At 38.6% G+C, this 27,023-nt stretch overlaps 1 protein-coding gene across 1 annotated transcript in view; it reads left to right on the forward strand.

Moving 5' to 3' along the window:
- Positions 1-4,166: 4,166 nt before the first annotated feature.
- Positions 4,167-27,023, forward strand: part of TRPM1 (transient receptor potential cation channel subfamily M member 1) — a 71,056-nt gene continuing 48,199 nt past the window's right edge. The window contains exon 1 of the mRNA XM_062501750.1: positions 4,167-4,268. Coding sequence (XP_062357734.1) covers positions 4,167-4,268 — 102 coding nt within the window. The remainder of the gene's footprint in view (positions 4,269-27,023) is intronic.

The raw sequence follows: 27,023 nt of genomic DNA on the forward strand, positions 1-27,023 counted from the left end.
TTAATAAGGCAAATGCAAAGCCTCTGTGTTAGGAGGACCTGGAATCCTAGTGATCAGCAAATTGAAGGTGAGTCAACAGCGTGCCCTTGCAGTGTTGAAGGTTGTGTTAGTGAAAGGGAAACATTTGTTCCCTCTGATTGGCACTTGTGAGTTTGCATTTGGGGCACTGTCTTTATTTTGGGAGTCCCTTAGTAGAGGATTGACAAATATCTTTGTAGGGGCCCTCAGGATGAGAGTGGCTGAAGTATGGAAGCCCCAGATGTAAAGATAGACTGGAAAAGCTTGTTCAGCCTGGGGAGAAGGGCGCTAAGGAAGAATTAAGTTGCAGTCTTCCGCTAAGTAAAGCAGTGTTATAGGAAAGACGGAGCTAGATTCTTCTCATAAGTGCAGAAGGAAGAACCAGTGTAGAAGGGAAATTCCAGGGACATAATGAAAAATGATCCTCTCCATAGGAGAATGATGGAGTACTGTATCAGCTTACCCAGAGGGCTGGAAACACTGTCCTTTGAGGCTTTCAGCATTCAGCTGGGCAAAGCCCAAGATCACTTGATCCAACTTCCAGGTTGTCTCTCCTTTGAATGGGAGGTCAAACTAAATGAGTTTCACAAGTTGCTCCAACTTATTTTTTTCTATGATTCTACAAATATAGGGAAGCTGATGGTCACCTCCAGGGCTGAGGTGACAGTGTGACCTGGTGGGTTTCTGCTCCCTTGGCAGGTTATTGATATAAGATTACTTGCATATGTTTTCTTATTTACTAGCATAGGGTTTGTTCAATATGATCAGTGCAGATTATCTCTCATATGTGAGAGTGCTCACATAGTCACCAATTCACAGGCCCACTGGCACAAACAGAGGTTATTTGTTTATCTTTTCTGTCCACATCTCATGAACTATTTTAATTTTTCTTTAAACTCGCTGTTTTCCTTACAAGAGAAAGAGAAGGGGCAAACAGTTGCTAAATAAGAAAGGCTTTAGAATGGAGAAACAGACAATGCTGAAGTAAAAGTACCACAAAGTGGCTCACAGTCTTCCTGAGTTTGGGTGTAGAATTGACTACATGGAACTTCTTCCCTCTAGCTGTCACCTGCCAGTCACTTGCTGAGTTTTTGTGTAAATTGTTACGTTTTTAATCCAAATGTGCTCTTGCCTAGGTTGCTGCAGCAGTGCTTTGAGGATATGTAGTTTACAGAAGAAGTTGACTCTTCACCCAGCCGTCCCTAGTGATCTCCAGAGGGCTCATTCTCATGGTAGGTAACCAAACCAGCACTGAGCAATATTCTGTGCTTTGCTTCAGGGAGGCAAAAAGAAGAGCCAAGAACTGTGAAGTGTATAATGGATCCTAGGCTGGTTTTTCAGTTAAACACATGACTCCTGAAATTTTTATATTGTATCACAAATGCCAAAGGACATCAAACCAGCATGCTTTTTTCCCAGAAAACATTCTTTTAAGACATCTGATTTTTAAAAAGTGCATTAAGTTGAGGCTTTTTTAATAGTTCATTGCCTATAAAAGAAAGTGTTTAGTCTAGTGTTTAGTCTACTACTCATATTAAATGCAAAGTGAAGGAAGGCCTAATTCTACGTGTCTTGTACCTGTAGGTCATTACAAAGGTTTAAGCCTATCTTACTCCTTCCTGTCAGTGTAAATAAAGTTCATTGGATTATGGACTGCTGCTTTCCATATTTAGTTTGACTACTACAATGAGTGGGAACATTTTAGCTGACATGATGGACTACAGATCAAAGCTTTAAATCTATTGCTTTATTGCTTTTTGTTTTAAACTAACATCAAACCTCTCTGATGTGATGTCATACAATACAGCTCTATGAACAGCAAGAGCAATGTTGGGTTTTTTTCCTATGGGCTGAAGCAATTACAGTAGTCTCTAACCAAACTATTCACTTTTTAAAAACACATTATGGTAGGTCCTTTGGGACATGGATCTGTTCATGGCTGCAGACATTCAATTCCCATGGTGTGGTATCAATAAGATGTACAGCTATTTATATCTTAGTGTGTTACTTCTGTACACTTTGAAATGGGTGCATCCTGCTTTTCCCAGAGAGCAGGCTGTCAAGGACCTTGATGGGAATCTTGCAAATAGAGTGTTGCCTGCACTCTGCTCGCTCCTTTATGGAGGTGTGTATTCTTGTCTTTTTTCATAATCAGAGGTTGACCAATTTGATTTTATTACAAAACATGGAGGATGATGGACAGGTGTGTCATTTCATGTCATGAATTATTCCATTTCACAACCATTTTAAGGGTCTTTCATTTCCATACTGTGCCAAATACTCGTTTGTCATCCAACAATATCCTGTTGCAAGAGATTACTGTGCTTTCCTGCATCTGTGTTGATTTAGACCACGTGGTTACACAGGTCTAATCCAGGCCTCATAAACCATTGAATCAGCTCAACTGATGAAGCAGAAAACTCCAACATGAGACAGGAACCTTCAAAGTAACATTTGTTTAAAAGGTTTCCTGATGTGAGACTACACTTTTAAAACCACCAGCTCTTTTGGAAAATCTATTAAACTTGTGCTTCTCAATCACAGAGCTGTTGAAAGTGCCAGCATGGTGTGTGTCTCCGTTTTCCAATCCAGTGGAAGTGGCCCATGAAGTGTTATAAAAACACAGTAGAGGCAAGAACATCATCTTGGTTGCCTGATTTTTCAGCTGGGGTTAGTAGTCAGCAGCTTCTGTTGCACTGATTGCTTTCATCTGGCTCTTAAATGCAAATGTCCCTTTGGTAAATGACTTGTAAAAATCCAGAGTCGTCCTTAAAATGCACCAAGAACAGTCATAGGGAGCTCAGATGTCTTAGAATCACAGATCCAAAGGGACTGAGTTAATTGAGTTAATTCTTTCTTTACTCACATTCTACTCTGTGTTTTGAAGAATAGATTTGTTTTCTAAATTTTTGCTTTCTGAAGGTTATGTCCTTATTTTTGTTCTTTGCTGACAAGAACAAATTTGGTGCATCTCTGTGTATCAGTCTCTTCCACGCTGTTTTGTTTCAGCTTTCCAGCAGTTTTTTGTGCCTTCTCTAACCAGCTGCAAGCGGGCACCTCTGCCAACTTTACTGAGGCACAAAGGATGAACCTAAAAAATATAATAAGAAAAAAAGTGTGAATCTCTAACTAAATCCTCTAAGTTAGTGGTTCTGACTTAACCTCACAGTTACAAATCTGCTGTTCCTGCATATTTTTCTGGAATGAATCTCTGTTTTCTCAGCACTCTCATCCATTTTCTAAACCAGACTGTAACAAATTCACAGAATCTCAGAATCACTAGGTTGGAAGAGACCTTCAAGATGATTGAGTCCAAGCCATGCCCTAACATCTCAGCTAGACTGGCTGGTGTCTTCTGGAGCCAAGAAGATATATCCTAGTTGATAATTACTTTGTTCTTTTAAATCACCTTTTCTTGTCCTCATTTCTTGTTTGCCTTCTCCTAACTACCTCCTTTTGATTTCACTGCACATTTTAGGCAGAATAGTACAGAGCATATGCATTGAGATATTAGTGTGAATTCATGAAGGTAATGCACACCACACCTTATCTACCCTCATTCCCTAATTAGTTAGAATCTAACTGGTAATCTTATGGGTTGTTTGCTTTAAAACCTTGTCACTCTCATCCTGGGGCCTGGTGTAGGTACACTTGCTGTCAGCAGTTATCCTTTAAGGCCTCTAACCCATGGTCTGCTGAGGACCATCTGCTCTTTTCGTGTGCCTTACTACTGATACCAAAACAATTTCCATCTGACTGCCCTGTGCTTTGCACAAATAAAAACCTTTCAGGCTGCTGCTTCTAAAGTAGATTTACCTTCAATCACCATTTATTAAATCTCTGTCCATTAAAAACCATAGCTTGCAGAAGCTGTGTGCATTAAGCCTGATTATAGAGCCAGTAGAGAAGAGGGAGGGGGCCAGCAGTTGCTAACAGTGGATTGCCTCGTTTTTCTGCTTGGCTGGCTGCTGGTAACACTTGTGACAGGGTCTATATTGGAACAGGAGTTTCATCATTTGGTTTTGATTTTGTTCTATGCATTTGTCTTTTTATTTAAGCTGTAACTTAATGATGGCTTCAGGAAAAAACTTGCTCATACTACATGACTGAAATCAGGGTTTTTTTGATACTGGGGTCCTAGTTCCATTATGGAGGGGATTAAGAAAGGAAAGTTCACAGGTTCCTTACGGAGGATGAGTGGCTCCTTCAAACGCACTTCATTTAAAGGTTCAGCATCTGGATCACAGAAGGTAAGTCTGCAATTACCCAAATGGTACAGCCAGAGGGAGATGGCTCGAGGCACTATTTGGCTCTCTTGCTTTTAACAGTTGGTACTGTTAAAAATGAGAACTACTCCCTTTGTGCTTGTTTAAGTTTCAGAGGTATCAGTCATGTTCATTGCACTGGTTCTGGCAATTAATCTTATTCCTGTTACAGAAGTTCTTCCACAAGTTCCTGTCTTAAGGATCTTTGGGTTAAACATCACTGTACAGGGCTAGCCTGTAATTATTCCTATCCATACTCAAAATCACATTTTGATGACTGTTGATAGTCAGTGTTTGTCACCAATTTAGATGCAGTAAATGTGAAGACTGGTAGGATATATACAGGATTTTGATGTGATTCACTGAACTACAGATGGCAGATTCTATGAGAATCTGTGTAGATTATGAATGAAAAAACGAGGCAGGGAAAAGAAGACATGATTGACTGCTTTATTATGTGTGAGCTCACTGTTGTTACCATAAACTTGTATGTAGTAAATGAATAGTAAGAATTAGTTTCTTAACTGTTTCCAAGATATTAAGAGAATTTATGTACATATTTTGTCCATTGATAGATTCTTTTTACAAGAAATATAGACTAACTTCAGCTCAGGACTACTTAGATTCCAGCTCAGCTGGCCTTTTTCAAATTGATTCCACTCAAATAATAGTTTTTATTTTCCCTTTTGAACCCCTGCAACCCTCTTACCTCTAATTTCTGCTGATTGTCATCACAGTGTTAGAGTCAGATTCCAGCTATAGGGTGGAAGGAAGTTTGCAGGAATATAAACTGAGAGAAAAATGCCACACAGTCAACTAAGTATGTATAAAATGTTTCCTTCTCGAAGAAGATGGTTCAAGACTGTGTGCAATATTGGTCATAGTCATCTGTGATAGCAAGAGAGAATACATCTGTGTTTGGGGGACTTCTTCAGCAGAGATGGGTGATCATGGGCCACTACCAGGGGATTCCATCTCAGTATAGAGCAATTTGCAGATTTACAGTGATGGTCTTTATGTACTGACTGGGGACTCTGGCCCTTCTCTCTGCTAGAGATTGTCAGGCTGCATGTAATGCCTGTATTACAGGCCCAATTACAGACAATGAGTGCTAGATGGAAAAAAAAAAAGTAATAAATGCTTCAGCTCTAATTTTCTTGGCACCAGGGCCAAGCCTAAATATTTGGAATCAAAACAGAAGTTGTTTGTGGTGGGTTCATTTTTTTCCTCCTCTGATGGATGTAAGGTGAAGTGGCAAAATAAATGTGGGCTAATGCTTAGGAAGTGTTACTTTGGGTAACTTTGCCCATTGCATAGTTGTGTCCTAGGTACCTCATGACCAGGCTGTCCTTCAAGAATCTTGAGTTTCGTCAATAACTGTGTATTGCTTTGTCCCCCAGATAACTTCCAGCTCCATGGGCTGGTAGTATTAAGTTTATTTATTGAATAATACAAAGAAATAATGACAAAGTTGAAAAGCATTTCCTCTTTAAAATGTCTCCAAGTCTGCTTTGATATTGCAAAGCATACAGCATTTTACTTCTCTAATGGAATAAAGTCAGAGCAAAATACCCAGGCAAAACTTGCTTGATTTTGTCCCACTATTCCCATGGGAAAGAGTAGTCAAGTGAAGGTAGAAGGAATACAGTTCAGATTTTGTTTTCCTTGACTTCTTACTATAAGAAAACGTTGTCTTTCAAATGCTGAAAATTCCTTTCATGGCTTGCTTATTTTAGTTTTCCTAATTCTTTTGGTGTTTATTTGCTTTAACGTTCATTTCAGAAACAGACACTTTATCTTTCATGGAAAAAGTTATTAGAGTTGAGTAAAAAACTAGATTTTTATGCTTATTTAATAGGCTGTATTACTTCTGCCAGAAATGATGTCAATGGCACACTGTAATTAATCCATGCAGGTGAAGTGTTCATATCTGGGAGTCGGGACATCTCTTGGCAGGAAACTGGGCACTGTTGTGCTTGAGAGTGTTTTGTGTTGAATGTTAATTTTTGCTAATGATACAGCTGAAAACAGGAATTAAAACTGGTTTTGAATGTGTGTGCCTTGTAGGGTTGTAGTGCTTTGGGATATGTCTGGAAAACCTATGTAGGAAATTGTTAAAGACATGTGATGTAGCCAAGCATTGAGGTTTATAATGAAAATTTCACCTGCTGCTCTAATCTTTTTCCTTTTTTCCACTCTCACTCTTGCTTTTTTCTGAGGAATGTGTAACAGTGTGTGGTCCTGGCCCATGATTTTACTGCAGTAATGCTGTTTTTACAGCATTTTTTAACTTACTTTTATAGTTTCACTTGCAGTTTTTACTACAGAAGTACTGGGTACAAGGACTACTAAAAATGTATCTTGCTTAGCTCTTTACTCTGCTTAGCTTTCCTGTGTAGCCCCCTAATTTTGACAACAGTGCTGTAGAGGAAGATAAAATTGTATTTCCTGAACAGTGTTTTACAAAATCAGCTGTTGCTACCTGCTATGCAATTAAGGGTGTAATTCTCTACCTCAACAGAGAATGCTCTAAATGAAATGTGAAACCCGTAATGTTTAAGAACGGAGTGTCCTTGTGTGTCTCTGCTTTGGTTTTGTGTCTTGTAAACATCTCAGTTTATTAACAAAAGAAGCAGTTTATCTGGATGCAGATCACTGATCTGTCTTTCCCACTAATGGGAATTACTTCAAATTAGTTTCCTAGTACTAAACAATGCTTTAATCTCTGCTTGCTATCTCCTTTGACTTGATCTAAATGTCTTTTAAGATGTACCTACTATGACTCATTTTCTGTTCCTCTGAAGAGAAAACCATTTTATTGAAATAGCCTTACTCTGCATTTATTTCTCTTTGCCTATAATTCTTCCACGCTTGTAAATTCTCTGTGATTATCTGTATTAAGGTATATCCAGTACAAGCCTTCCAGATGCTCAGATTTAAGCTTTTATAGAGCCACTAATGTATTTTATCACTGTCTTCTTTCTGGCCACCAAATGTAGTAAAAGAAATTACAGTAATGCCTAACAAAAAATTTAAAGAATATTTTATTTAAATGTGATAGAAAACTTTAAAAATCTCAACAGCATTACTATAGAAAGTATAATGGATCTTCATAATATCTTTAAGGTAGTGCAGTATTACCCAGTGGTTTATTGGAAAAATTTCCATGAATTATAAAGGAGAAACCTTCAGACTAAGTCAAAGAACTTGTCCTATGTTTTGTAAATGACCAGACAAACCAGTGATGAATACATTCACTTAGATGAGAGACAATGTAGCTTCTTGGCAGAAATTTTATCTCCTCTTTAAGTCACTCTTTTGATCTGTCTTACCATTTGTTAGTGAAGCTTGAAAATTGGTGTGAAATCTCTTGAACTGAGTTGCAGTTGTTACTATTAAATTGTATGTTTCGTGTGCTTTCTTATCATAATATTAAACTTCAACTAGGAAAAAAAGGACTGACAGGATGAATTCACTTTCTGCTCCTAAACTATTAGTCAAGCAGCTGTGATTCCTTCAAATTGCATACCTTTTGATGCAAGGTATCAATGTTTAGGTTTAGGGTGGTCATAGGTAATACTTGGAAGTTTTATGCAGTTAGTTAATATTGCAGTTATGGTTAAACAGATCCTTTCATAACAGTGAAGTACTTTTCATATTCATTCTTTTTGAGAGTTTCAAATTTTTCCCCCTGAATTTCTGTTGTGATTAAGATGTGCCAATATTTCAGTCAAGGGCTCAAGAGATACAAGTGCTGTAATTTTTACATTTTGGGCAGTCAGTTGAGTGATGAAAGAGAGAAAATCACTTGGACATAATAAACTTCATTTCTGAGCATGTCAGAATAGGTTCTATATCTTAATGTCCAGAAAAATAACAGGGCAATAATTAAACTATCATCACAGGTAGACTTTCATGGCCGTAAGGGGAAATAGAAGCAGACTCATGTCTGAAGAGCATGCTAGCAGGTTATAAGTTGTCCCTTTTCAAATGAACAAAGACTGTACTTAGCAATCTGTCAACCTTCCAAACACAGCAACACAGCCTGTGCTCACCTCTGTAATGACAAAAGGAAATGTAAGATTGGAATAATTTCTATCAGAGTAGCTGTTTTCTTAAGAGAAACTATAATATGTTACAGTTGGGTGTATAACTGTCCAGTTTTGACAGATCTTTTCTTCGGAGAGCATTGTGCAGGCTCTATCACTTCCTTGCCCTGCTGGATCAATACCAAGGCACTTCAGTGTTGATTGGCTATCACAATGTCTTCCAACAGCCTGGAAAAGAGCATTGTGAGAAACATCTATAATAGAGTATGTATTAGCACCAGCTGATCTGAATAGGAATTGGAAATAAATACTTTAACACCCTAAGCAGGATATGCAATTGGCCAGATGAGTTATAAGGCTTTTGTTTTGCTGTGATATACCCTCCAAAGGAAGAATATCAGTATAGGAGAGGATTTGTCCAATTTGAGGTGCAGAACCAAAAGGTTCTCACTGGCACATCCATGACCTTTTTCTTGACATCCTGTTTCCTCTCAAGACAGGCACTGCAAGGTATGGCTTTTAGGAATCTCTGTTGTCAGGAATTGTTCCTAAGGACTGGAGTCTGTTCTGCAGGAATGACTCATCCAGCATAGTCAGGCACGTGGCAATGCAGTAAACCCTGTCCCTACAAGTCAGTGCATTGCAGACATCCAACAGAAGCAGCTGCTGTGCATTCACTGACTAATATCTGATCTGTAGCACGAAGGAAAGGTTACCACAAAGGCGTGGAAACTCGCTGCTCCAGATAGCACAGAAGCATGGAATCAATGACAAGACCTCTTGCACTATGTTGCTGTTAAAGCCTCATGTACTTCTACCCAAGGTGCTGCCTAAATGCAACTGCTAAGTCATGGTGGCTTTCAGCAAGGTAAATGTCATGAGTTTTGTGGGACCTTTTTTTAGTTTAAGCCCAAATGTTTGGCAAATTCATAAAACTGATGGTAGCTGTTACTTACAAGGGGCATCTCACAGAACAGCTGTATGTCTGGGCAAGTACTGCATAAACCCCAGAGTTTACAGCCAGTGCAGCCTGTCCCCCAGCTGGATACATATGTGACATGACTTCTGTGCAGGGCTCATGGCATGGGCTGAGTGTCAGTCACCTTGAGAGTTATGGGGTAATGCTTTTTTACTTTTCAGCAATTTAATGCTGTTCTGTTCAGCAGATTATATTCACTTCTGGCAACTGTGGGACTTGCATGCATTTGTGTCTTTCCCAGCTGTGCTTTGCTGCCAGTTTCCCAATGTGAATTCCACCTAGTCTCACACAAAAATCTGCCGTAGTTGATTGTCATGCTGCTCCTCTTGCTAGTTCTTGCTTACAGCATCTATTCAGTGGCAGACTCAAATAAGCCTAATGCAGCTCTGAATAGAGAAGAATCAGAGCAGAAAGCCTTGAGCAGTTTTCACTTTTGAGTGTACTTTGTTAAAGGAATCTGTCAAGGGTGGATACTTACTACAAACTGAAACCAATGCTCATGAATACTGAAAATCTGTCTGATTTCCAAACATGAAGAACAACAAATGCATGTTAGAGTGCTTCTGAGGTGGGTCATTTTACAGTAGCAGGAGATGCAGAATGTGACTGTAAGAGACCTAGAGTGGGGATAAACAAAGGACAAAGCCATTTTCCCAGAAGGTGGTATTAGTTCATGTCTCATGTAGCAATAGTAGATTAGTTGATCTTGCAATGAAGGATGTGGATTGGACTGCTTTCCAGTCCTAAGTTTGAAGAATCAGAAACTGCCTTAGAGAGCAAGAACTTTCTGGTGCTTTTTCATTTTGGACTCTGCATTACTAGAATCACTTCTACAAGTCATTGAGATTCTTTTAATCTAAGGAATTAAAAATGAAATTAAAAACATAGGCAGCAGGGTAAAGCAAGACTCAGCATTGAAAAAGGGCTGTTTCATAGGCAGTGTGGTAGATTATATCAGCAGGTGAACTTCACTGTTTTACTGCTACTTGGTGAAATTGGGAAACTCCCTTTTCCTTTGTTTTTTTTTATGTGTCTTGTTCACAGAAATAGTTCTCTGTTGTATGTGGGTCCCAATCTCTAGTGCAACTTCTGTGATCTGTGTTAATGGAAAAGTTAGAAAAGCTATAGTTGGTTAAAACAGATTAATGTTCCCCCTGCTTTAAGCCTCTTTTTAAATAAAAGGTAAGCCATGAGATAACCTGCTTAAGGGCTTACATTTGGGCCCCAGTTTTACCTCCTAGTATATGTTATTTTTTGTGTTGTCAGTACTTTTTTCTGCCCTGTGCTTTTGCTAGCTGTTAGCAGGCAAAATATTGATATTAAGCAGCAGAAGTGTCATTGTAGGGTTAGCATTTAATCCAATTTAGAGATGGGAGAAGTCCTGTAGCAGGGTAGAACCAGAAAGCCAGCTGTCTTGGGAAGTGTCATGAAGCTGAGAGGAAATAGCAAAATTTGAATGTATTTATTTGTGAAGAGTGGAAAAGGCCTGGAAACCAATGTTACGTAACCAACAGCTGGTTCATCAGCAGATGAAAAGGAGAGTGGAGGGGATTAAAGACAGGTAGCAGGGGCTGTGAAAGGCAGCTGTACATGTCAGATTGCCCAGGCTGGAGGCAGAGGCAGCAGCTGAAGCAGATCAGCTTGTCCAGGCAGAACATGGGCAGTGAGAAAAGGGAACCTCTGCAGACTTGAGCAAATCTGGGCAGGGTGACAGGGCAGTGGTTGCTGAGCAGATACTGAGAGAATTGCAGGGAAGAGTGGGAGAGCAGTGACTCAGCCCATCCCAGACTACAGAACTGCTTCCTCACCATTTAGGGTGTGCTAGAAAACCACCACGCATTCAGTCTGGAACATCAGTCTAACGTGAAATGAGTAAAAAACCAGAGATACCCTGATGATTAATTGTGACATAATTAGAGTCTTGCATGTAAGAAAATGAGGAGATTGCAGGTATAGAGAATGTAGATTTTTTTTTCTGTAACTATGACAACTGATTTCCTTAGTGCAGCTGGTAGTATCTTATCCAAAGCTCAAGAAACTGATTATAAACTTATATTTCATGCTAATCTCATAATCTTTAATGGATAATGCTGGCCTTTTCTGCCCGTAATTTTACTTTTATGAAGGAGTGTGATGCTTTTTGTGATTGTAATAGCCTTCCATCAATATGTGATCCAATAGGAGTTTCTCTGGAGTGCACAGATGTACTCACCTGTGAAATGTATCCAATAATTGAAGCAATTCCTCTTCCAACAACCTGGCTCACCTGACAGGGGTTTATGTTTCATTAGAGAATTTTGTGCTCGAAGTGTTGATTCTGTTTTGTTAAAAATCTATTAAAATCCTAGATGTTCCACGTTAAGGCTCCATCAGCTAGATCATGTTAGAAGTTTTAAACTGTATCAATTCCTAGGTACTGAAATAGAAAATTGCATGGTCTTGAACTTTCCAAAAGAGAAGATTCAATATCACTAGGAGAATATCCTGGTTCTTTTGATGTAAATAGGAAGCTATAAAAGCAATTTTTTGCAATCACAATAAAAATTAACTAATCAACTGATTACAATGAATGTCTCTAAGCATAAATGGCTTAGATTTTGAGGATGAAATGGAATAAAATTTCACCATGTCATCATTGGCACCTGCTTGCTTCAACTCTTTGTGAAGGTGTGCTGTAAAACAATATCAGCTTGTATGATGTCCTCTTGGAAATAACATGAAAAGGCAGCCTTGTTTAAGAAAGATTAACCTCTAATAATAGCACAGTAAAAGATGTAACAGCTGGTATGGATTAATATTCCTTAATATGTACTTTCATGTGATTAATAGCTCTTTAAGTCCCTACCAGTGGAAAGCAAGCGGTGGTTACTAAGCTTCATTAAATGTACTGTTTGTAATTTTTTTTAACAGAATAGGCATTTAAATGTTTTCCATTTTTTATTTCCGGTGGTTTTAGCTGAATTTAATTTCTTTCCTCCCCAATTTTCCTGTTGCAGGTCATGTATTAAAAATTTTCTTACATGAAAAAAGGGAGCTATGAGTTGTTCAGGGGTTCATCCTCTATTGTTTCTGATACACAGTACCCAAGACTATTCCTAATACAATGCAATCATTATCTTCTATGTTGGTTTATTTCTTAATGTATTTTACAGAGGCTGACAGGTAAAGAGAAATGCATTTGGTTTTAGGCTTGATGTTCACAATAAGTAATAAATATCTTTTTCCAGTTCTACATTGCTGGTGGTGATTTTTATGTTGTATTTTTGCAAATGTAAAATCTTTTCTTGTTTGGAACTGAAGAGTACAGGGTGAATTCCAGAGCTTTTTAAAAGATTTATTCAGTGTATGATTAGTTGGATCAGTGCTCAGAACCTAGGGTTTGCTGTTTAGAAATTACTTCTTAATCACTTAATAATTTACTTACGTTTTATTGAAGTGAGTCTCCTAAATATTTTTGATTGTAGACATGGATTTGCTTATGAAACTGAAGATTGCAAATCCAAGTGGGAATCAGGTGCACTGCTCATGAGCTGGCAAATTTTTTTCCATTTAATGTCTATTAAATTCAGAGGTCAGGTGTGAGGCTGTTCTGAATCTGTGCTGCCCAGAGCTAGAGCAGCACTGTCAAGGGAGTGCTGCAGAACAGGGAAAGATGTAGTTCCTATCCCTAAGAGTTTGTTCCTAGACAGCGGTACTTCGGGTAGGGACTGTGTACATCAGAGGTAATAACGGGAGAATTTAGGTGAAACTGTGTTGGTGCTTTTTAGTCAGCACAGCATCCTTCACCAAGATGTTCTAGAGCTTAGCTGCAAATTGTACAGAAGTGTGCAAATCTGGTTGAGCTCATTAGTTTCTGAAAATAGTTTTCGTATATTTTATGATTTTTTTAGCCTGACACTTAGTATCCCAAATTGAGAATATTTTAATTTTGTTGTTGAGTTTTGTACATGCTTTTGTATATAGTTCTGATTTCACTTCACAATTCTGTTGAGCCATCCTTAAAATGGCTGATCCTTCTCATTCCCAGAAGCAGATCAGACTTTTTTTTTTTTTTTTTGTATTTTTGTATTTGTCAGACTTAGGTTCGAACAGAACAGTTGAAAGGTGAAAAGTCAGTTTTCCTGCATCACTAGCTCTGAGCATGGAAATATTGACACGAGATAACTTGACATGCCTTCATCAGTAGTATGAAGTAGTAGTACCTCATCAGAGTAACTCTGGCAGTTTAGCAGTATCTTTCATCCTTAGAGAGTCCCAAACTGTTGTATCAGCCTTCTGTCTTCAGAACAGAGTAGTGCCTCCACCTTCTCAGAAGGATCTTGACATCAAGTAATACTAATTTTTGTTCTGTTTTAATGATAGTTCTCCTGGTAAATAGTGCTTACCAAATAGATCTTTGGTAAACCAAAAAGCTGGGAGAAAGAGGATCATCGTGGGCCCCAGGGGCAGGCACAGGACCACACCGATCTCATCTAAAATCATTTTTTGGCTATGGTTCCCTCCCCGCAGGCACCACAACCATGACCCCAAGGCCCATAATGCCAGGTCTCTGCTGCTTGTCATCATCTCCGTGCTGTTCTTGCCTCTCGTTACCTGCTCGATGCCGGGGGGTGCGAGCTGCTGAGGCAGCTTGGCCTTGAGGGAGATGAGCCTTGAGAGTGTATGGATCCTGCTCCTGTAGGGCTTTTGGAAATACAGACACCTCCTGATAGCCGTCCCAAGGGGCTGTGCTCCAGGAGCTCAGGATTACTGTTGCATTTGTGTATTTTGTTCAGGAAATAGCAGAAGGGAAATAACTGCCTTGTTGGACATGGCTGGCCAAGAGCATTTGTCATTACTGTCCCACTCCAGTCTGTGGCCTAGTTAATTTTAATCATTACTTCTCTCTCCCATAATAAATCCTATGGTATTAACGTTTTGCTGTTGATAAAGCTTTAGTAGTTGGAATAAATAAACCCACTAATGCAATCTGTGATCTTCCTGACATTCACCTGTGTCACTCAGTAGGATTTCTAAATGTTTTTTCATTTGAATTGCAGATGTTCTGAAGTAATCTTTTTTAGGCACTAGGGGAGAGCCTTGTTGCCTTTATTTTGTGTAACAGCATACTAGGAGAAAGGCACAGGGGCACTTGAATTTACTTGAAACTACTTGAATTTAAACTGTTAGTCCCATTTTCTATCCTCTCTGCCCTCTACCTGCTGAGGAGATCCCCATTAGGCCCTTTGGGATACTAGCCCTGGGAGGATGCCTTTGAGACACCAGGAGCTTGAACTGGTGCCAGGTGTGTAGGTTCAGGCACCTGACTAAGCATTTAGAACTTTTTTTGTTAGAAAATAATGTGAACTGGTCCCCACAAAGCCCTGTTAACCTTATGGGTGTAGTTCATTAGCAAACTGCCTGATTTTTAAATTTTTTTTCCCTCTCTGAAAAGAAACAGAAGCTATGAAAATTTCATGAGGTGAAGATATGGGGAGTGGTATGGATATGGGGTATCCAACTTGGTCAGATTGCTTTGATTTTCAAATAATTGTCATGTTAAGAAGGCAAAATATTCTACTGATACTAAGTTTTCACTAGTTTATATATGTTAATATGACTCTACTGCTCTTCAAAATGTTGAAATGGGTAAGTGCTTTTGATTTCTGTGCACAGGCACACAAGACATCAAATGCATTTTACTGTTTTGCTAGAATACTATTTAGTTTAGAGCAGATTTGAGTAATTTAGAAAGAAAATATACTAGTAAAACTTTCTATGTCAACCTGTGTTATGGTTGCAGAAATGCTAAATAAAATGTGAGTTGAAAAGGACATGAAAACTGGGCTGCAAACCTATTTAATTCCTGTATACAAAATAAGGAAGCTGTGTTGAAATTGCTTTCTGGAACAGGATGTAGAGAAACAGATGCAGCTTGAATGAGATGAGTTTGCAGTTGAAGCTTTCAGTGGTCAGAATTACCTAACCCCAGTTCCAGGAGTATTGACAGGCCCACGGTTCATGTATTCTAATTGTTCTAAAGGAGGGGTTATTTCCAGGCTTTATGGTAGAGTTACACAACATTCAAAGCTGATTTACTAGAACTGTTGTGTGGCCTTAACCTTAATTGGTGTTTAAAATTCACATTATATTTTGTTGTTGGCTATATGCAGCAGGTATGAGTCCTTTTGCCCAGCTGCAGTGTTTTTACATTGCTATTTTAATTTTGCTACACTGGTATCTGTAGCAGGATTGTTTTAGTTTAAACAAAACTATACTTATTTATGCAGTTACTAACTAGAATTATCATTAGAGCGTTATTCAAATAACTGATTTCTGAATACCCATTATTTCCTTACGCCTCCACTGGATAAGTGGCCTGACAAACTTGGGAAAAATGTAGGCACACTTTTGTGAAGCTTTTGTAATTACCAGCAAAAAGCAGTGACCTTTCCTCCGTGCTGATGGAATCCATTACTCAGTTACACAGGATAGAAGTTAGCAGCTCCCCTTCTGCTCTGTTCAATTAGAAGCTGACACAGGTTAATGTCCAATATATCCCCTAGATGGATAATGAGATTGGGAAAAAATGCAGCAGCCACTTGCATTTTCTGCACTGAGCTTCAGAGCTTTTTGGGTTGAATGTATCATGTTCACAGGGACAGGCACCCAGTTCTGCCTGCTAAGGAGTGTGTGTTACCCCACAGTATTTATCTCTGGGCCATCCAGTGCTGAGCCTGGGGAAGGGCTCCAAACCTTCCTGTCTCCCACAGCAGCAATCAAGCAATCAGAGGCTTCCCAGCCGTCTCTGACATTGCTCAGACAGCCATTCTGGCATATTCCCCATACAGGGGGCAAGCACATGCATGTAACAGGCATATAATGAAGCACAGGCACTGTCTGTCCAGCTTCACTGGGGTTATCTGTCAGGCCAGTATTTAGTACCCTGCCTGAATAGGTATTTGAGCCAGCCCTTGGTTTGTTCCTGCAAACTGTATTGGAAGAAACGTTCAGTACCAAGAGAACTCTCCACCAAATCACATTTATATATCAGTGTATGGAAAGGCAGGATTTAGGTGCCAGTACAACCTTTACTGGTGTGCTTCCAGGCTTATGCAAGCTGAGTAACAGTAGCCCAGAATAACAAAGTGTCACCTTCCTAAGGCTTTTCTGGCCTTCATCACCTTAATGCTTTAGTGTTCTTTCAAAAGCCAGATGCACTTGGGTTAATCAGCCACTAGATAGAGCTGTGTTATGTAGAAAGAACCTCACTCTGCAGAATTAGAGTAAAATTTGGTATTCCCTAGTAATGAGCCAAAAACATTGATCAGATGTTGCACAGGACAGATATCAGATCTGACAAGAAGCATTCTTTTTCCAAGATGCAGTAGATTCTCCCTCCATCCCTAATTATACAATAAGATCATGGATCTTTTCCAAGTGTACCTTATAATAAGACTTCAGTGAATAGTCCAATTTAATTCCTATACATTAATTATTAAGTAAGACATATGTTTAAATTAGCCCAGCAATTAATTTTTAATCAAGCAGTCATCATAGAGCTGTTTTTATCATGACTGTGGACAGGAGCCTTGAAAGCAAAGTTTGTACTACCTTTTTGATTTTTCATTTTCCATATTACCCTTCTTCCTTCCTCTCCTCTCTAGTGCTGAGAAATGCTCACATATTGATCAAAGGGCCATAAACATGAGAAAAAGGAACTACTTGTAATATTACCTAATGAAACTCAGAACAAGATTGCTTTATTTAATAATTTATATATTTTCATTCTAATTTATGTAATTTATGGTGCTAAACTTCTGAGATGTGTTTATTATAAAAGATCATTAGCAAAACAAGTAGTGATAATTTTAGTCCTGACTGTGTTTAAGATGTTATTTACCAAATTTGTTTTGAACTGGTACTAAACTACACTGTGTGCTTGAGGCTGCAGAATACAGTATAAGTCATACTGAAAGATTTGCAGAAGTTGTATGACAGTTGAAAATGTGTAGATTTGACAGCTTCTGCTGGCAGCAAGTACTGCTGTAGGAACAGGATAAAAACAACCTCCCTTCAGCAAAAACTACCAGTGGCATCCCATAGCTTGAGCAGGCACAGGCACAGACATTGTACAGATTATTCCATGTGTGTTCTGGCACTGGGCCTCAGCCATGAACAGAAGGGAATACCTCTGGGTGTTTCTAAGTGGCACATTCAGTACTTGGCCCTCGTTGGAACACTTCCAAAGGACTTGTGGCCAGTTCAGTGGGTGAATGTCTTGCAGCCATGAGGCCATAACAATGAAAGAGTTTTCTAGCAAATTTGTACAGTTAATATTTCTAGTTTCAATTTTTCATATTCCATAGTTGACTTAAACAGAGTCCATAATACATACTTTATCAAATGCAAAACAAATTTTTAAATAGCCAGTATTATGAATTTTATTTGATTCCGTTTTGTTCTCAATTCTTGCCAATAAAATGGAACTCAGTCTGATGGTTGAGTGGATTTGTGATTCTTTCCAAGGACCAGCTGTGGATTGGTGGAGTGCAGCTGGCGTGTTTCTCATGCCAAGTAGTTTGGGCACTTTTTTTTATTTTTAATGTCCACACAATAAATCCTGCCTCTTTTCCTTTGCCTTTTCTTGGGATTTCATCTTGTACAGTAGTAAACTTCATCCTTTATCAAACTGTATGTTAATGAGACTAAGCAAACAGGCATTGACCAAATGACTCTTCACTTAAAGGTGAATTTAAAGAGATGTTCTTTCTTTAGTTTAACAAGGAATGTTCTTGTTTGAGGAGTCTAACTCAGTAGTGAGTGAAGCTGCTGGTCTAAAATGCCAATGGTCTTACCCTGAGGATGGTATGCACTGGTGTACAAGTTCTTGGGAGGTAGAATTCATGACACTTCTGTCTGATAAAGCTTTTTTCATCTAGAGAGCCACATCATAGCGGCCAGAGCTGTAATGTAATACTTTACTGCAGTTCAATACTCCTGTTCCATGTCCACCTTTCATTACGTTGCAGAGGAGGTAGCTCTCTACATGATGGTATAAATATTAAACTATCAGAGTTTCTGAGTATCTTAAAATAAACTGTTAAATATTGAAAGTTTTGTTGTGGGGTTGTTTTGTTTTTTACTGTCTCCCGTGGTTACAAGCTGACCCCCCTTCCCCTCTGCAAAAGGTGAGACCAACCAGAGTAAAAGCTAAAACTTGCCCTTTGAGCTGGCTGTTGAGGTTTAACCCAGCAAGCCCTGCTGTGTTTAACTCATGCCAGATGCCTTTCCACACAGCAGTACACAGCATTCAGGATAGGAGACTGAAGTAGAGGCATATATTCAGGTTTTGTTTCTCTTGCAACTTTAGAAATCCTGCTCAGTTCATTCCCTTTTATATCTGCTGTAGAAGGTAGAGACAAATTCATTAATACTTAATTCCTTCAGATTCATGTATGTAGGCTTTTAAATACATGTGGAGGAACCTGTTAAAATTAACCTTGGTTTGTGAATCTATGAATTCTTCATATCTCCCACTGTGTGGGAGGGAGTGAGTAGTATTTTTAAAAGCTTTGGAAGGATCTCAAGACTAAGGCATGTTTATTCAGATGCTTATGACTTTCTTCTATCAAAAAGCATGCCCAGCATCGTAGAATTTGTTTGATTTTTTGTCATTTCAAGGTTCATTTTTGTCTGAATAAGAAATTTGTAATAATGAATTTAGGGAAGGATTTGATTTCATATCACATTTTAAAATACTGTAACTGCTTCAGCCCTCCATGTCTGATGGTTTTGTACAGATTTGGCACAGCACTGGTCAGTGTTTAATGAATCAAATGTTATTTTGCTCCCCATGTAAAAAACATGACTGAAGAATGAAAGCAACCCCAACTTAGCAAGTAATTGCACCTCAGCCATCAGAACATGTAAATGCACCATTTTTATTTGGAGATTTTTCAGTCATGGTACTGTTGTTACAGGTAATTGTAGACAGCTATGGAAATGGTTGAGGTGGGCAGATCCATTTTAGAGTTCTCTGTCCATAGCTTCATTCTGTTCAGTGAGTGCTGGTGCTGGCAGAATCCTGGCTCTGGGACTATGTCCCTTCACCAGCAGTAGTCTGTTAGAGACATTAAAGGAAACCTAATGCCTTTTTAAATAGGGGTGATGATTGCTCCGTGAAGGTAAAAGCAGCACATCAGCCATTTCTGCAGTAGTTGTCATCAGCAGCCTCTGTTCTCTGAAGGACTAACATGAGTATTTGTAAGAATTACCATTTTTACACTTAAAAGTAATAAATAGATGGGATGAATTATGAAGAATGCTAATGACTTCTAACATGTCCAGTAAGTGTATTACAAGGTACTCTAAACCTTATTCTGTGTGTGGATGTGTCTGCTCAATGTAAATCTGTTTGATGGTTGAGTTGCTTGACTCTTGGCTCCTGCTCAGATTCATTTACAGCGATAAAAAGATGCATTTACTCAAGAAGTTCTCAGGTGACATTTTCACACTATTCACTTTCTCATACAAAACAATTCCTTCTTGGAGAAGCACACAATAACATTTCAAGTTCTTCATTAGACCAGTCTGAAAAGCCATGTTCCAAATCCTACCTTTCTGGAAGCTGGAAAAGTGGGGAGGTGTTTGGTCTGTGTAATTTGGCTGTGCAGCAGAGCATGTGGAATTACAATGTGCTTTCGTAAACTCCTGCTTGTAGCTTTGGGTTCTGCATCTGTTTAATTCAGTTGTGCGTTTCAGTGCTTGAAAGCATTGACCATACGCCTTTGCCTTTGGAAGTACTGCTTTAACCTGCAGCCTGTAACTGTAAATCAAGGTTATTGCTTTCTTGTTCATAAAAAATGCCAAGTACTGTCTGTTTCATGGGTCTTTTCCCAGACAAAACAAATCCATACTGTTGTGCACAGATTTGCTCACTGATAGTCTTGAAATAGCATTTTGATAAATTTAAGATTGTTGGCAGTACTTTAAATAAGGTGCCTATTTCCTCTGTGATACTTGTTTCAGAATGCTGTTTTCTTTCCCCTGTACCAGTGTTGAATGGCTAATGGGGAAAAAGTAAAATATCATGCTAGTGCTTTATGCCAGTGAGCTGTAACTCTGTAGTAATCAGAGTTGAATGGAACTGCACATTCAGCAAAGTTGAACAGTGCTGAGAACATGTCCTGAGAACATCCAGCTTATCCTGAGCTTTGCAACTGAAAAGCACAAATCATCTTACCTAATCTTTCATGGGAACTTCCAGCCTGCAAAGCCAATAAAATAAGCACACTGATGCTTTCTGTCATTCCCTGAAAAGGCTTTCTTTTGGCTTCAGGCATAATTGAAGTATACCTATATAATTTGGATAGATGGCTCTATCAGAAGTGTGAACAATAATGAACGTAGTAAAGAGAGTTATATACACAGAGGAAGAATCCAAATTAATCTGCGTAGTGAATAGTACATGGTCAGTACTTTTATAGTGACTTTTCTTAAGCCCTTCAGTGAGGCTGAATGCCCCTTGACAAGGATGTAGTACTCTCTTGGACTTGTTCAGGAAGCCATTCAAGAAGAAAGGGAGTACATCATTACAGGATTTTTCAGAAATGTGATAGTTTGGGGACAGAAGAGGATTCAAGACAAGAGAAGCCTTGAGCTTTATCTGTCAAACCACAGCCTTACTACCAACTTAGCTAGTAAGAGATTGGCAGGCACTCCCAAGGACCTTGAGATAAATGCAGTGGCATCTGTGGAAGTACTCTTTTAAATCTGGGCTTTTAGAGCTGTAGGATAAGAGAACTCTGTTCAGGCCTAGTGGAATTTATCAAGAAGCCAATATGCAAAACTTTGTATGACTTTCAGTTAAAGAGACACAGTGTCATAATAGAGAAGAAGGTCCTAAGTAGGCCCAGGTCGCAAGAAGTTTAGACCAGAAATAGGTGTTTCTCCCCCTCTCCCCTCCTTCCCTCTCTCCTTTTTTATTCCCTGTCACCCTCCCTGAATGCTACCATTTTGCTGAATGAGTAAATACCATGAGAGTAAACATAACTATATTAACTGGTAAGTGTATGGTCCAGACAGAGTGCACCCACAATATTAGTTATGGTCCCCTTCCGAAATGAATGGAAAGGCAAGCAGGAAAACCATCTAAGAAAAATTTTCATGGCTTCCAGCCAAAGAATATCTGAAAGAAAAGTACTGCAAATATCTTGATTAACCAGAGCACTGCACATATACACAGCAAGTGTAACTTGTTATGGTATAGCTTTGATGAAATACAAGAGAAATTCACTCTCAAAGGGCAGGTTAAGGAGGTTGATACACATTGTGCATTCCAGCAGGATTATTACAGAACAGGTCTTGGAAAGGAGATAATGCCCCAGATTTCAGTCTGCCACATGAAAGCAGCATAGATGTGATTGCTACAGCTAGATTATCAGAGGATTGCTACATGTTTTCAAAGGTGTGTATAATAATATATTGCACGTATACTTTAATCCATATATATGAGGTTTGTATTTATGTTTTGCACTTTGCAAACAAAAAAAATCTCTGTCAGACTTAGCAAGCTCTCTGTCTCACTAGCAGGGCATGATTGGAAGCTTAGATGTTTTTGATCATGTATTCTGTATTTCCACATCTCCAGTATTCACATCTCACATTGCATCCAGGAGGGTACCAGACCTTTTGTAGTGAGTTTGTATTCCTTATAATCTGTTCAGATGAGTCAGCATGGAAAAAGGCATAGAGACATGGTCAAGTCTTTCCATATAAAGCCTGTTACTGAGTTTCATTAGAAACTCTGTTTACTTGTTATAAGTTTATTTCAAATTTCAAGATTTCTGCTTTGCTCTAAAACTGTGTTCTATGTTTGATGAACTTTCCTCCCACTGACAAGTCAGTAAAGCAGTCTTGTGATAAGTACAGCAGTAGCACAGGGTAGGCGAATGAACAGCAACATCTTGTCTTTGAACTCACTTTTTTTTTCTTTTTTTATGAGAAACATATCTAACAATTAATTTGACAGCCTTCCATTGAAAATAAATTAATTTATTGCAAAGTGTACATTTGTTCAGTATCAAGTATCACTCTCGGTTATTGTTCCAACAAACATCAACTGTTGGACTCTAACTTCTATAAATATTTTGCTATTAAACTTCTATGCTGAAACAACTTGTGCTTTATGCTGCTCTGTTGGCCACCGGTGACAGTTCCTCTCCAGCTGTTTCTGTGATGGTGCAAGGGGCTGGATGTGTGTCCTGCACAGCTCTCAGGTGGACTGGTAATAAATCTTAAACTCAGCAAATTAATGCATCTGTAGAATGACATTTAGTGTTAAGCTTACGTGTGCTGTCCACTCTGCTTTTGTGCCTGATGCTGCTGTACAGAATCACCAAGTCATTTAAATTACCACAGTCTTTATAGAGGGATATAATAAATCTTGGAGCTGCCATATTTGAACATGCTATCCTTAATCAGAAAGAACTTGAAGATTATTTTTAATAGAAAGATAGACGATTGTCTATATCAATTTACCTGCTGACTGGCACACACTATGGCATTTCAAGGTGAAATGATGGTGTTGTAACTCATGTGTTTCTTTTCTCTAAGTGCTAGCTCTGAGGAGAAAATTGGAAATGCAAGTTTAAAGGGTAAATTATGCATGTCTCATGGCATCTATTGAAATTGAGCATTTACTCAGAAAAACTTCAATTTTTTCAGCCTCTACTACGTTTGGTAGCAAAGAAAATACTTTCTTAAAAATGTGAAACTAAATACACAAGGGAGAAAATTCCTAAATTCTTTTCTAGCAGTTATACAGCTGAAGATTACTGAAACTAAATAAGATTTAGAGATTTCCTCTCCTTCCCAGTAATTCTTAGAATAATTATTGACTTCAGAATCTCTCTAACAAGAGCATTTGCTGCTTGCTGGTATTTCAGTTTTAATTACTGGGGGGAACATAATGTGTTTGACAAAGCCGAAAGCTGCAATGCCTCATACTGTTTCAGCAGCATACTGTGGTTTTAATTTATCTTAACCCATATTGATCAGTGGGACCTGAATTTATGACAGCAGATTTCCAGTCAAATGCCCCATGATTCCAGAATGCCTCCAAGCTGTTTGGCATGGGACTAACACTAACTTCACAAACTTTGATCAGCAGATAAATAGCTGCCTACTGTGTAAGGCTAAGTGGGAGTTTGTACATTAAACTCTTCAGATGAACACAGCTGGTGAAACACAAGTGTTCTCTTATTGTAAAGACACTGGTTTGTGCATATGTAGACATATCTGACTGTGAACAGCTTTCTGGGTATGGCATAATTTTGTGGCAATCTGTGGTTCATCATAGCTGTAAATTAAGCATGTGTGTAAGCATTTACAGAATCAAGAGTTAAGCAAACGCCTTTGTGTTAAAAGCTGGATGTAAACAGTCCAGGTAGGAGAGGAACCCAAGTGCTCAGTCTCCCATGGAGCTGCTGGCATGGATGGCACTGGTGTGTTGCTGCCCTGAGTGATCAGCACTTTTTTCTTCTTTGTCACAGCTCATCTTTGATGTCAGTTCTGCTTAAGAAGAACACACAGTTCGTTACTGTTTTTTCTGTACAAAACCTCTTCAAACACCAAAAAAAGGGGATGGGGGAAGGAGAATTGTGAAAGCATGCAATTGCCACTGTTGCTATGTGAAGTTTAAAAGCTTTCCTTTAGGGAGGAATAGTGTTTATGGCACTTGATTGTATTATAGAAACACATATCAGTGGGTGAAATCTTGCCAAAAATAACTAATTTCCCTCACACTTCTCACAGGATTGAACAGCATTTCTTCTGTTAGCACCAGATAAAAAAAGCTGTGTCAATTCTTGTCGGTTCTGCTTTACAAATACTCTTTCCAGTTCCAATCACTTGACATAACAGGAGTGCTGTAGATGAATTCAGAGTTGAACCTGGGAAGTAAAGAAGGCAATTATTTAACTTAATTATACATCTCTATCATCCTGAGAAGAATTACAGGGATTGTATCACAAAGCTGAAAGGAGCAGTCCTTTTTATAGTCCTGTCCACCTAAAAGCACTTATTCCCTACATAAGTAAGCAGTATATATTTTCCAGGAACTAGGTGTTTTCAATGGATTGTAGATTGGGAGGGAGGGAGTGGATTGTATAAAGGAGAGAATAAGGGGAACGCATTTTTTATTGCTGCTGCACTGTGTGGTTTCATCAGATCCTACTTAAGGTCATAATACATTTTCTGGGGATGATAGCCTGTACTTCAAACTAGACAGGTAATTCCATTCCATCCAAACCCATTTTGTGCCGAGATTGTTGGGTCATAGGAATCAGATTGGTAATTCAGCCATTTCTCACCATTTCTGTTCATGGATTATACTGTTAATTGATTACACTTCAAGGCTATTGGGTTGTTTGTATCAGCTCTTCTGCTCATTCTACTCAGAATGCCTGCTGGTAGGAAGAGGGTTTATGATCATTTTGCTATCAAACTGTTTCTTCTTTGGGGTTACATTTTGACTTATGAATTAATTCAGGTTTTATTGGAGTTCTAGAAGCTACAGACAGTGCTGTGCTTAAGCCCACAGTGCAGTAAGGGAGGTGCCAGCCCTGTCTTGTCTGTACCACAGCCACCTCACCAACAGTTGCAGTGACATGATTATCTCATGGTTTCTCGTCTGTTCTGGCATCTATAACTGGGACACTTGTATTAATCCTCATCACAATTCTCACTAGTTAGTAGTGTTTTATTCTGTGAAATCCTGGTCATTGGTTCAAGCTTTAATTCAGCTATAAAAGAAATAGAGACTTCCTTGAGCTGCAGTTTTTCTCTGTTATAAAAAGAGGTTTGGATTGTAAGTAGCATTTGGTTCCTCTCAAATGATGAAACTTGCATCCAAGGGGATTTTGATGGTGGGTTTTGTGGATTTACCACCCTCTCCCCTTCTTCAACATTTTCTTAATTATGTCCCATTGTAATTTCTGCTCACTTCTTTGTGCCTTTTGCATTTGTAGTTTATTGGGGCATTTCAAGTTCGGATTTGCTCTGATAATGACTGTGGAATGGAAGATTACAATATATACCTTGGGTGTTTTTCATGTAGTCTTAGTTCCTGCTCTTTGTTAAAAATAAAAAAACAAAAACAACTGTGTATAGTTTTACAAAAAAAAAAAAAAAAACCAACAACAAAAATAACCACCAAAAAAACCCAAAAACCACATTGCATCTTACAGTGCATTTTGGTGTTTCAAAGTTCAGCTCCCACATTTGCTGTCCATAAATTTTACTTTTGATCTGTGTATGCATGAGTGTCTGTATGATATGGCTTGAAAGCTCTCAGAGAATGCTACATAAACACTGCTGTAGAAGAAATTCAGGGGGGAAGAATTCCCTTCATGCTATTTGAATTAATTTGCTCTTATTAGGGGAGTAGTTTCAAGTAGTTTCAATAAGTATCTGATAAAAAATGATACATTGTGTTGATTTCATTGATAGACACACATTTAGGAGAGACCAGCAAATGCATCATATCAGAGAAGTGTCATGTGTTTTATCTTTTTGTTAGAAAGGCTAACATTAGCTGTATTCAGTGAGTGAGCTATCAAACATGCCAAACAAAACTTACCACTTGGGAAAAGTTATGCGAGCTGTCCATTATTTCTACATAAATATAACTGCTTACCCAGGTATTGAATTTGTAGCACTTGTAGTAAAACCTGTTACTTTTTGAAAATAACTAAGTTGTTTGCTATTAGTGAAGCAAGAATATTTTTATTTTGGTGGTGGGAGTAGTAAGGGTGTGGTTTGACAGTGAAGGATGTAATTAAAGCTTTTTTTGGTGTGGAATCTTTATTATGTGAGAATACTGTTTAAATCAATAAAACCAAATTAATGGGTTCTTCCTTGCTGCTTACTCCCTCTAAGCATATGGGTACTGTTAGAAACCAAGGAAATTTTTTTCTGAGACAGTCACAGTGAGGGCAGCAGAGATGCATATCTTTATCCCTTTCCTTCACAGTGCATTTCTATCAAGCCATGTCACTAAACAAACTCCAAGTGCTGTGAGCCTTCCCATAGTATGAGTGCAGGCATCCATGAAAACTATCCTTTGTCTAGTGGCCTTTTCTCTGAGAATGTAATTTTTTTCACTCATGTGTGTTAGTTATTCCTTTGAACTCTGGATGAGCACTTTGGCTGAACTTGGCAGAATTTTACATTTGGAATTAAATGCCAGCAGTTTCTTCCTCTTAGCATGCAGAATTTTGTCATAGGCTTTTCAGACAGTAAGCACAGCAGACAGTGGGCTGTTTGCCCTTTACAACAGAAGTGCACGTTTATTAGATTTTTAGCCAATTTGGTTGCAGTTTATTTTACACGCATTGTGTATAAGGCCCTTTTGCTTTTACAGGGCTGTTCCCCAACCCACCCCTGGAACATACTGGCTATTTCCTATTGTATTCTATAACTATTGTGTTGTTATCATTATATTTTTAGAGAGAATTATGTGTTATCTGAAGTCCTGTTCAGAGCATTCAATGTAGACATTCTGACAAACTGTGGCGTTACTTCAAATGCTAAGTTTGAAAAGTGTCATTTTCAGCATTATCAAAATTAGTTCTTTATTTGCAATAACAAGTGAGGAAAATGTTCCTATTGCCTGTAGAGGGGCTATGATCTCAGTCCCCTTAAACTGAAGTCTTTAATAGTGACAGTTTT

The sequence above is a fragment of the Cinclus cinclus genome, chromosome 13 (assembly GCF_963662255.1).
Source record: "Cinclus cinclus chromosome 13, bCinCin1.1, whole genome shotgun sequence".
NCBI classification, from domain to species: Eukaryota; Metazoa; Chordata; class Aves; order Passeriformes; family Cinclidae; genus Cinclus; species Cinclus cinclus.